General features: G+C 56.4%; 1 protein-coding gene across 1 annotated transcript; it reads left to right on the forward strand.

The window, feature by feature from the left end:
* Window position 1: 1 nt before the first annotated feature.
* On the forward strand, window positions 2-2,303 carry YRDC (yrdC N6-threonylcarbamoyltransferase domain containing; the record flags this gene model as incomplete). Its single annotated transcript, XM_026043484.1, has 5 exons — window positions 2-147; window positions 316-430; window positions 764-883; window positions 1,471-1,613; window positions 1,939-2,303. Coding segments are annotated over 5 exons (588 nt in total), but the record flags the coding sequence as incomplete, so codon positions are not given.
* Between the last annotated feature and the right edge of the window lie 9,427 nt (window positions 2,304-11,730).

The following is an 11,730-nucleotide window of genomic DNA, read 5'->3' on the forward strand; positions in this document are numbered from 1 at the left end:
GCTCGTGGCCGTGCCCACGGACACGGTGTACGGCGTGGCCTGCCTGGCCCAGGACCCGCGCGCCGTGCGCCGCATCTACAGCCTGAAGGGCCGCAACGGCGCCAAGCCGCTCGCCGTCTGCCTGGGCGACGTGGAGCTCGTGCACAGGTGAGCCCGGCGCCGCCGCCGACCCCCAGCGCGGGGCTGCTAACGGGCTCGTTGAGGCCGGCTCGGTGCTGGGGCGGATCCGCTCCCCGCTCGGCGCGGCGCGGGGGGCTCCGCTGCGGCTCCCGCCGCCGGGGTTGCGCCGGAGCCGCCCGCGTGCTCTGCCCCTAGGTACTGCCACGTGAACGTGCCCGACGCGCTGCTGCGGGACCTGCTGCCCGGGCCTGTCACCCTGGTGCTGCGGCGCTCGGAAGAGCTCAACAAGGACTTGAATCCCTTCACGTCGGTACGGCTTTCCCGGCGGAGGCGCCTGTGTGTTGTTGCTTTGCACCATGCTGTGTTTTGCGCTTCTGCTGCAGCAGCTGCTGTTGTGTTTCACGTGAACAGTGAGCAGCGTGTGCGGGAATCTGGGTCCCGTGCTGCTTGTCTGCTTAACAGGCCGTGACGCAGCCTCAGATGCCAATTGCTGCGAGCACGAGCCTGTAATCACTTAGTGCAACAGGCGTGGAAGCGTGATTGGCTTTAGCATCACTTTGAAGCCAAGAGGGCTGTAAGCAATGCGGGATTAAGAACTGGTCTCCAGTCACGGCGTGCAAAGCCCGCTCTCTCTTCCTCGCAGCTGGTTGGTGTTCGAGTTCCGAACCACCCCTTCGTTCGGGAGCTGGCGCGGGCTTGTTCGGGACCCCTGGCTCTGACGAGCGCCAACGTCAGCTCCCAGGCCAGCACCCTCACCGTCTCGGTAAGGCTGCTTTTGCACCCTGCGAAATTTATTGCCATAAACCCTCAGATCCTTCCCTTGCAAGCCAGGTTTTTTGATAGGACAAGAATTTGTTTGGTGCTGCTGTTCTCTTATCAAAGTTTCTAGCCTGTAGTTAAAGGAGCCTGCAGGTCTGTGGTGTGTGGTAGCTGTCTTGCTGTCATCCTTGTCTTAAAAACCAAGCACAGAGCTTGAAAAAAAGGTTTAAAAGCTTCACACCCAGCTGAGAATTAATTTTGGCTTGGTGGTGGTGGTATTTATTTGGGCATAGTATTCAAAGGACACCCTGGTCTCACCCTAAGTATCTTGGTAAGAGCTCTAGCGTTTTTGTGTGCACTCTGCCAACTGCCTTAATAAATAGTCATACACAAAGAAGCCCAGAGCCTGGGATCCCTTTCAAACTTTCCTTTGTGTGCTGGATAAATCTGTTCTCAGACACCAAACTGGGGGTGGATTCATGATGGCAAATGGTGAGACTGCCCCCCCTTGATGCTAGACTGCCCCACAGTATCTAGTAAACATGATAACAAACTGTCTTCTGGACTGTTAACTACATCTCTCTCTTCCAGGAATTCCAAGACCTTTGGCCTCAGTTGTCCTTAGTCATTGATGGAGGCCCCATAGGGGACGTTCAGAGCCCCGAATGTCGTCTGGGCTCAACTGTGGTCGATTTATCGGTGTCGGGCAGATTTGGCATCATTCGCCCCGGCTGGTGAGTGCTCTTTGCCAAACAGAACTGTACCTTTTTCTTTAGTGTATATAAAGTCAGAGATGTAAGGTTAGTGCGGGTCTTATTTTGCTGATTTCCCCATGCTGGTTAATCTTCAGCTTGAGGCTTTTTAGTTTAACTGCTAGCGTACTCAAAAATCCTGAAAAAAAGCCCAAATGCTGAGCCCAGGAGACCCCAGCTAGTGATATCGATAAGAAACACCCAAATTCTGGTAGTTCCTGTTCTGCTGAACGCAAAATGCCATTTACAGCCTTAGCTGAGCGTTGTTTCCCAGAAAATGCAGCTAAATATGGTTTTCCCCCCACAGTGCACTGGATTCTACGGTGGAAATCCTGAGGCAGAAGTACGGCTTGATACTGGAATCGTCTTGAGCCGTGGGACCGAAGCAGCTCTGCGGAGCTGGTAACGCTGGGCACCGTGTGCCCGCCTGCACGCTCAGGAAGCGAGCGCTAACGACCTTGTTTAATGAGGTTGATGGACTGTGTCGGGCTGCTGGCCAAAGGATGACGAGAGCAACAGTTAGTGGGTGCCTCTGTGTCCTGTCTGCTGTAGTCTGAGGAACCAACCCCCCTTTCTTGCTGACCTTTGTGGTGTTGTACTATTCCCAAATTATTATTCTGTTTTAAATACAATCAAACCTATTAAGACTAAACTGTACGTGCTTTAAAAAAATAAGGCGTTTGGTGCCCAGTCTGTGCTGACCTTCTTTCAAAGCACAAATTAATGATATTTTCAGTGTATTTTTATTGTAAGTGTATTCCCTGGTTGCTAAGAAGATAAAACAACTTCGGATGTTAATTTTCAAAACACTGAAGGTTAAACAACCACAGAGCTTTTGGTGTGGATTGCTGCATTTCTGCAGCTTCCAGCGCACACAGCAGGCTAAATGGTCTGCATTCTGACTCCAATTATCCTTAGTTATTTGGGTACAGTGGGTCACAGGAACAGCACCTAGAGCAGAACTCCTTGGCGTGACGGAGCTTACCTAAAGCAAGGGGCACGTAATTGTGTGGCCTAGTTTCATCTACGGGAGCCAGGTTAGATGATCCCTAGAGGTCCCTTCCAACCTCAACCAATCTGGGATTGTGTGGCACGCGGGACAGCGTGGGGACATTGCACCAATCAGCCCCTGCACTAGTGTCCCCGGCCGCGCTCCTGTCGCCCCTCCTCGCCTCGTTTTGAGGTGGGTGCAGGGGACCCTCGCGCAGCCCGGGGCCCCGCTGCGGTGCCCGCAGTGCCCGGGAGAGGCGAGGGGGGCCGGGGCCGCCGCTGCGCGTGACACCCGGCTCACGGTGCTGAGGAAACGAGCTGAGCTGCCCGGTTCAGTTTGGTGCAGCCTGGCTCCTCCAGTGCTCCCAGCGCCGCGGACGGGGCTGCAGCGCCGCAGCCCGCGCACCCGTGTCGTTCCCATGCACCCGTGTCCATCCAGGACTTCTCCATCTCGACAGCAGGTTGTGCTTTAGCAGCCTCCGAGTGCGGCCGGAGATTGCAGGGACCCCAAACCGCTTCCTCCTGACCCGCAGCCCGGGCAGCTCCGCTCGGCAGCGCGTCGGCAGCTTGCAGGCGCCTGCTGCTTGCCACGACTGCTGCCTGCTGCTCGTTGCAATCCCTTTTGCCTTGCCCTTTCTCGCAAGCAGCCAACAAAAACACAGCCGAGCGCAGCCTGTCCTTGTGCAGCAGCGTGCGCAGCAGAGCCGGCGTCTGCAAGCGCTTCTGTGCTTGCTGCCCGCGTGGGAGGACACAAAAGGAGGGATTCCCCCCGGAGGAACCACGTCTCGGCCTTCCCTGGAGGTGGGAGCAGCACCGAGCCCGGAACGGGGAGCTCTGAGCAGCGGGCGGCAGGAGCGACCCGGGCAGAGGCAGAGCTGCTGCAGACAGACCCGCTGCCAGCCAGGAGCACCAGACAGTTCAGTTTTATGACTCGAGGAGAGCAATCGCTCATCTCCTTTGATGGAATAACAGCCTGCTCAGGTGGACAGCACGTTCTGTGCATAGAAAGTGGTTTTAGCCTTCTCCACACTGCAAAAAGTGCCTTTCCCCTCTCCTCCCCGCTGTCTCTGTGGGCTCCTTTCCCCCGCGCAGGAGCTTTGGCTGCATCGGAGCTGGGTGCTCGAGCGAGGTGCAGCCGCTGCTTGCAGGGCAGATAGCACCAGAGCTCACGGGGCTTTCACTGCGGAACTGCTCAATTAACTACTCATTTAATTATAGTTTGATTAAATTAGATCCTCTTCTTTTTTTTTTTTCTTTTTTTAATTTCACCATCAAATGATTCTCTGCATAATTAATGCCGGCTGAGTCCGGCGACTCGCCTGCTGCTCCGCAGGGACAGGGCTCCGCTCGGGGAGCGCCCCGCGGGAAGTGCCACGGGGCTCCCTTGGGTGCAGCCGCTTCACGATGCCCTTGCCGAGACGTGGAGGGCGCTGGAGCCTGCAGGGATCATCCTGCGTCTCCCAGTTATTGTGGCCGCCGATGGAGTGAATCCCGGTGCGGCTCCGTCCCGCTGTGCGCAGAGCCCCTCACTGCGAGGGCCTCTCTCCTGGGCTGGCTCCTGCGGAGAAACAAGCTTAGTTAACCTCAAATTAGTCCGGAGGAATGAGATTCTTCTTTGAAGCGATGTCATTCAAACCATTGCACTTGAAATCATCCCCGCTGGAAATGCAGCTGGAGGTATTAATTAATTAATTCACTCTGCTCCCCTATTAATTCTGCAGCCGTTCACCTGCTGCGCCACAGTGCAGAGCGATGCCAGTGGCCCCCGCAGCCCCAAGCAGGGGGTAGTTTCTCTTCTCCCTTGGTCTGAAGCTGTGTCCTTTAATACCCTTCACAGCCAACAAGCTTCCTGCGAGGAAGAGGGCTCCGAAGGGGCGAGTCTGTGGGGACTTTTGGTTTTGGTCGTTAAAGATCGTCTTTAAGAAACCACAGCAGGAGCAGGGCAGCTGGTTTAATTATTCTGAGGATGTCTGGCCAAGATCCGTGGCCTGTTGCAAGCTGCGTTTTCCTTGCCTGCTGGGACACGCCGGGATCTCCTGGTGCGGGAGCTCCGTTGCACCGGACTTGCCCTCTGCTCCCGCCTTGCAGGGCCGGGCTCTGCTGCTCCATCGGGGCAGGGACGGGGCTCATTCCCAGTGGGAAGGTTGCAGGAATTGGTAAAGCTCAAATCCACCTCCCGCCTGTTCCTCAGCGCCGGTGGCCCCTGTGCCACGCTGGCCACCGCGCAGCCTGTCGTGGCCAGCGCCTCTCTGATAGCCTTTGAGAAGCCCTTCCAATTAGTGCGGCGCATCTCCTGGTAATCTGGATCCCTGTTGTGCTGTCAGGCTCAATTCACATTTAATTTGCAGCGGGTGTCTATCTGGCAGCTTTTTCGCTTAGCACAAAACTGAGAGGAAGATAGAAGCGACGGCAAAAATAATACAAGTTCATATCCTTTTTACCTTAAGGAAGGAGGAGAGATGCCAGAAAACTTAGCCAAATTTACATTTTAATGGGAAACGTTACGACTGCCTGCTCCAGGAGACATAAATTACTTTCCAGGTTGGACCCTGACTTGATGCTAAAGAGCAGGGAATTAAATGTAGCAGCCTGTGATGCGATGAGGGGCATCGGGAGAAGCGTGGCCGGCACTGCCGGGTCGCGTGCCCGCTGAGCGGGATGCACAAGGAGCGGGTAACGGCCCGGCCGGCGCCGGGGATGCGCTGGGGATTCGCCTGCTTCCGAGCTCATTTTCCAGGGAATTCCTCTGCCTCCGAAGGCAGCTGGTTTGACGCACGCGTTGGATTCCTCCTCTGGGAAGCACTAGGCAAAGGGCTTGATTTGCATCAAATATTCTTGGCAGTAATGCCCGAGGTGCCTGCGCCGTTGAACTGACCATTAATAATTCACGCCGCTCCGCTCCCCAACCGCTTATTTCCCCACTTCCAAAAGCGGCCGGCGATCACTGCTCCCGGCAGGGCCTGTCCCCGGGCGCTGCCGGGGCTGTTGGGGCTCCCCTGGCACTGCCTGGGCACCGGCTTGTGGAGCTGCCTGCACCGGCCGGGGCTCCGGGGCAGAGCCGCCCTGCGCCGGGTCCTGCGGCTGCTCCAGCCGCTCCGCTGGAGCCTCTGCAGCCTGGAATGCGGCTGAGCAGAGTCGGGCGGCAAAGGTGACACTTGCACGTTGCGCTCCCGGGGACGGGCACCTCGGGAGCCGGTGGCACGAGCGGCGGCGGCGCCGCGAGCGGCTCGGCCGGAGCTCAGTGGCGGCGGCGGCGCAGGATGAATCGGAGGCGACCGTGGGGAACTCGGCGCTGCCACCTCTCGGGGCCGGGTCCTGGTGCTCCGGCCGCGCTCGCAGCGGCTCCGACCGTCAGAGCCATAACGGGTCTGTGGCGGGCTGGGTGGTGATGACCGCTGTGACACACAGGTTTGGGCGCCTCGGTTCGTGCAGTGGGAACCTTCGGAGGGGCTTGGAGCAGCTTCCCAGTGAGCCACTGGTAACGTGGGCTTGGCCGGAGCGAGCGTCACCTTCCCTTCAAAACCCTGCGAGGAGGGAGAAGCCTTTCTGAAAGCAGTAGCTTCCCCGGGTATTTCAGTTGTGAGGCAAAATTTGCATTTTGATTTTGGAAATCAGTGGCCGTTCACAAATAATTCTCCTGTGTTGCTGCGGGTCATCCATCAGCCCTGGGTCTCGGCTCGATAGGAGCCGTTATTGGCTTTGTGTTGGTGTGTTTGTTCGATACTAGTGGTTTATCCGCTTGCTCTTCGGGGCTGTGTTGTAATGACAAATTACAGACTCCTGGGCTTTTGCTCCAAGCAATTTTAGGCAATCCGGATGGATCAGCACGGCGGCAGCTCCACGGCCCGTCCTCGTCCCCGAGCTTGGAGGGATCCCAGTCCCGCGGGATGTTGCAGCTGGCGTTGGTGGTGGTGGACGTTTCAGAGCAATGGTTGGTGCCGCAGCTGCGAGCGGGAACGCTGGGCAGGCGGGTGTTACCTGCGCCGCCGCCTCGGGACTCCCTTTGGGAAACCCGCGATTTTGCTCAGTCCTCCTCGAGGACGAGCGGGGTGAAATAAGGACGTTCTCGCGTGGCCAAAGACTTCCAGCCTGCTGTGAAGTCAGCAAGGGAGGAGCTGGGGGAGCTCGTGCTCGGGAACGCTGCTGCACGTTGGGCGCCAGGAGGAGCGTTGGGGAGGTGCTGCGGGCGCCTGGCACACGGGCCGGCGCCTTTGGGGCAGTTTGGTTGATTGGCCCCGGTGAAGGCACCGGGATCTCCCATCCGTGGGAATGGCAACTGGGCTGAGATCCCAGCCCCGGGCTGGCTGGGCCGGAGAGGCCGAGCGGAGCTCCGGCAGGCTCCGGGATGCGGAGCGGGGCAGCAGCAGCTGCCGGCGCGGACCCGAAATCACCCGGATCCCTCCGAGCCTGCAGCCCAGCGGCTGTTGGGCCCCGTGCCGTAAATTACCTGTGCAACTTCTGAGCGAAATAACCTGATTAGTAATTATCGGCGCGGAGCACTTGGGGAGCCTGTGCGGAGGACGGGCTGCTTCGTTGGAGCTGCCTGTCAGGTTTGTCATCTAATTATAAAGCTGTTCAATGCCAGGGCCCTGGACAGAAAGAGGAAAGAAAGCTCGGTGTAATTGTATTGGTGATATTTTGTAGCACTAATTACTTGCTTAGCAATTAATGTTCCTGCGGCTGACGGGGAGCTGTCACGGGACACTGGGCTCCCGCTCCAGCCGTGGCCCAACACGGAGCCGCCTGCGGAGGGACCTGGACCCTGCTGCTCGTCTGGGCGAGAGCATCAGTGTCGCGAGCCCTGCAGTGCTCAGCTGGGCTCACGCTGCCCTATTGCCCGTCCTCCCCGTGTCCATGGAAGGGACTGTGGGGCTGCGGTGGCCGGAGCCCGGGGGACCCAGGGGGACGGGCTGGGAGAAGGTCCCGGATGCTCCACCTGAGCTCAGCCTGTGCATAAATCAAAATCTCCACGTGAACTTCAGCAGCATCCATAAATTCTTCATTTATCATTATTAAAGATACGTCAACATTCAAAAACTGATTTATAGCTGGTAATTTAGATCATGAATTGTTTCTGATACAGTAAACTATTCACATCCAAAGCCCGTCATGCAGCTTTTTACATTTTAGGAATTAATGGCTCGTAAAACAGGGTCTGGAACAGACTGTTGGTGTGAGTGAGGGGAAGACTTGGGCTGTTGGTATTTCCCTCCTGCAGCAGTGCCCGGGAATCCCTGACAAAGAGCTGACGAGAACGTAAGGAAGAAGGGCGCAACTCTTCTTGGTGGTGGCTGGTGACAGGACAAGGGGCAATGGGGACAAGTTGAAACCCAGGCAGCTCCACGTGCGTATGGGGAAGAACCTCGTTGGTGTGAGGGTGCCCGAGCCCTGGCACAGGCTGCGCAGGGAGGCTGGGGAGGCTCCTGCTCTGGAGATCTCCCAGCCCGCCTGGATGCAACGGGTGCCCCGTGCTCGGGGTGTCCCTGCTGGAGCTGTTGGGCTGGCTGATCCCCAGAGGTCCCTTCCAACCTCAGCCGTCCTGTGGTTCTGTGACATGGGGCAGCGTAGCTTGTGGTGGTTCTGGCTGGGAGGCTGGCACCGTGGCACTGCCACCAGCTACTGCTGTCCTAAATCCTTGCAATGCGTGCGTTGAATCTGCAGCTTTCTGCCCTGGCAAAGCTTTGAGGTCCTTTATCTTCGGGAAAGACCATCTGCTGCTTCAACACCATGGAAACAGCTTTCTGCAGATAAAAACTTCGGTTTATCATTTTAACTTAGTATCAAGTGCCATAAAGTCAATAATTTATCGTGCAGCTTGCACGGTATTTCTCCGAGTGTCTAGCGTGCCTGTTGTATTTTGCTAATGTCGTAGTGATTTTTGTGTTTGTGCAAGTGCCACAGCATTGACATTACGCGGCGAGACAGATTGTCCCATCCTAAGCAGTGTCTCACTGCAAAGCAGCAGCAGCTGCTAAACTGATAGGCCGTGTTGACATGGCTTCGTAAATAAAATATTAAGTTCAGAGATAAAACTCCTCTAACATCTAAATTAAATGGACTCAAAGGTCAAATCATCAGACCTGGGTGCCAGGAATAGAGGCTGTGGAGGCTCCTGTTCGGGAGCTCTTCCAACCCACCTGGGTGCCACCCTGTGCTCTGGGTGTCCCAGCTGGAGCAGGGATTGCACTGGATGATCCCTAGGTGTCCCTTCCAACCCCGACCACTCTGGGTGTTTCTGTGTAATGAAACCTCTGCTGTGACATAAACTATTGTATTTGGGTTAAATTATTGCAAAGAGATTTGAGCGTTACGGAATGCGCAACATTATCTCTAATAAGCAATTATATTTCCTAAGATGAATTAATTGAAAATTTACACTTAAGCCATGTAGCTAATTACAGACCTTTTAGCTTCATAAAGACAGAATGTGGAAAGGAATCATACATACAGTAATTATGGAGTCAAGCAGTAGGTAACGGGTGTCCAGGGCTCCCTTAGGACGGTCTGGGTCAGTTCTCAGCCACTTTGCAGCTCCCCGAAGCTGCCGCGGCAGCTCTGTTCCTGCTCCCCGACGCGGGGAGCACCGCGGGCACAATTCCCTCTGGCATTCCCTGCCATCCAGGGAAAACGCCCTGGAAGGAGTTTTCCAGCGGGCAGGGGTTTGCAGGGCTGCGCGAGCTGGCCTGGGCACCTCGGGAACGGCGCCGGGCGAAGCCGTCAAAGCCCGGGCTGCCATCGAGTGCCTCTGGCCACCTGCAAGCGAGGAGCTGCTTCCTTCCAGGTACTAGCGCCGGGAACTGATGTCCTCGCTCGTCCAAATTGCGCTTGCTGAAGGATATTGGAAGAATTAGTAGAAATATTTCTCTCTAATCCTGTCCCGGGAGGCAGGAAAATCAAACTCTAAAGTGTCGGATCATGTGCCGTTGTTTGAGGCAATAACCCAACAGCGTTAAAGGCGGCTTTTATCATGCTGGGGACAGCGCTGATTTTGTGAACGGAATATCCAAGGTAGCAAAGCCAGATGAATTAAAAGCTTAAGGGCCTAGGAATGCGTTATAGCACAGCAAATTCTCCGGGACCTTGTCTGGGCTCTTGCAGCGGCTCTGGAGAGCGAGAGCCCCCCGGGTACCGCTACCCCTCCGTGGGGAGGTTGTGGGTCCGGAGGCTGCCAGGGGCTGGGGAGGACGGGCTGGGAGCTGCGGTGACGGCCCCTGCCCCCGTGGGCTTGAAAAATGCAGGAAACGGCTTTTTTTTTGGTGTTCTTTGTACTTTAGTTCATGCGTGATGAGCCCAATCATATAAATTAATGCGCTGCATTTACAAGGCTCATACGCCCAGGGTTCATAATGGGGATGAATGAGCAGCATTGGGGAGGAATAACAAGGAGCAGCGGCTTCCCAGAGCTGTCCTGGGCCCTGCTCTTCTCCCCGGCAGCGTGAGCAAGCGCTGGAACATCTCTGCTCCTGGATTTACTTGGATGGAACGGGAATGTGTGTGCGGAATGATGGGACAGAGCAGCCCCGAGGTGCCTGCACAGACACTGCGGGAGCTGCCGCCGGTGCCTCCCGGATGGTGTTTCCACAGGATTTATGGGTCTCCTCAAAGGTTTTCTCCTTTATGATCCCTGATGACCAGGTAAAAGGCCCATTTCTCCTTTTAATGGAGCCTCTGATGTTAACGGCCTCCCTCCAGCCAAATTAAGTTGCTTTGGCCAGTTTTATTTTAATAGGAGATGACTGAGATGCGCCTGGCTGGGTCACAGCCGCCTTCCAGCACGTCCCGCCACGCCGCGCTGCTGCCCTTGCCAGCAGGAAGCTCCCTGGGAAGAAAAATATGGGAAGGTTGGAAGAGCCTCTGCATCTCCCCGGCTCTTCCCTTCCCAGGTGTATCCCAAAGGGGCCGTGACCGCAGGATGGGCGCTGGGGCTGCTGCGGCCGAACCGGCCCTGGATCCCGGCGCCCCGGGGCCGCTTGTGCACGTGCTGCTCCGCTCTGCTGCTCCAAGTGGTCCTGGAAACTTTCCGTCTACTTAACTACCTTTTAATTAAAGTCAGGGATATTGCAAAGAAGAAATCAATTCCTGTCACAATTAAGGATTGGTTTGAACAATCGCGGGGCGTTTCAGCGGAGGATCCTTGCGGACTTATCGATCCATATTGTCATAATGTCTGCTTTATTCCCGCGGCCCGGACGCTCTCAAATGACCGTTTCATCGGCATTATGCAGGTCCTGGGCAGGCCGGAGCGGCCGCAGGGCCTGGAGCGCCCGGCCCGTTCCCGCCGGAGCCGCCGCGTTCCTGCCGGCGCGAGCGGAGGCAGAGCGGGAGCAGAGCAGCCTGATTAATCAACATCTAAAATGATGAAGGGCTTTTCTTCCAGCAGAAAGAGATGTCCCAGTTATGGTTTCTCTGACCTTTAGAAGTTCTTGAGAACTCGGGGGTCTTGGAGGAAAGAAAATGGATTTCTCTCGGTTTCTTTTGCACCTCAGGGCGGAAAGCAGGTTCAAAGGGGCCCTCACGCGGAAGGTCAGTGTCTCTGTTGCAGAAGTTCCTAATAAGATGTCTCAAGGAGGAAACAAAAGAGCCGGATTCCAGCCCAGAGCCGCTGCTGGTCCCGCATCCAGCTGCTCCCGGAGCTGCGGGGCCGACGGAGCAGGTGCTGCCGGTTCCCTGGTACAAACATCCTGCTGCGGAATCATGCCCGGCGCCGCTGAAAACGGGGACCCTAAGGACAGTGCTTCAAGGAGAGCAGCCGTGACGGTGACGAATCCAGCCGGGAGGCCGGGGAGAGCAGAGCAAAGCCGGGGCAGCGCCCTGAAATCGCCTGGAATCGGTGCTGTTATGAGGAAGCCCAGAAGAAGATGCACCCAAGGGCATATTTTCACTGCTGTTGCTGGTGTATTATGAGAGGAGATGGACAAAAGAGGAGGATATGGACAAAAGAGAGAATCCGGACAAAAGCAGCAAACACCAGGAGAAGATGAAGGTCAGGACCTCCGTATCTTCGTGGAACTGGCTGCAGCAGGACGGTAGGCAGGACCCACTGAGCCAAAATGAAGCCATATGTGGAAGTGATTTCCAGGAAGATGAACACCAGGGGGTCTCAAAAAGA

This window comes from Nothoprocta perdicaria, unplaced genomic scaffold (genome assembly GCF_003342845.1).
Source record: "Nothoprocta perdicaria isolate Ctin4 unplaced genomic scaffold, notPer1 scaffold_33, whole genome shotgun sequence".
Classification (NCBI taxonomy): domain Eukaryota; kingdom Metazoa; phylum Chordata; class Aves; order Tinamiformes; family Tinamidae; genus Nothoprocta; species Nothoprocta perdicaria.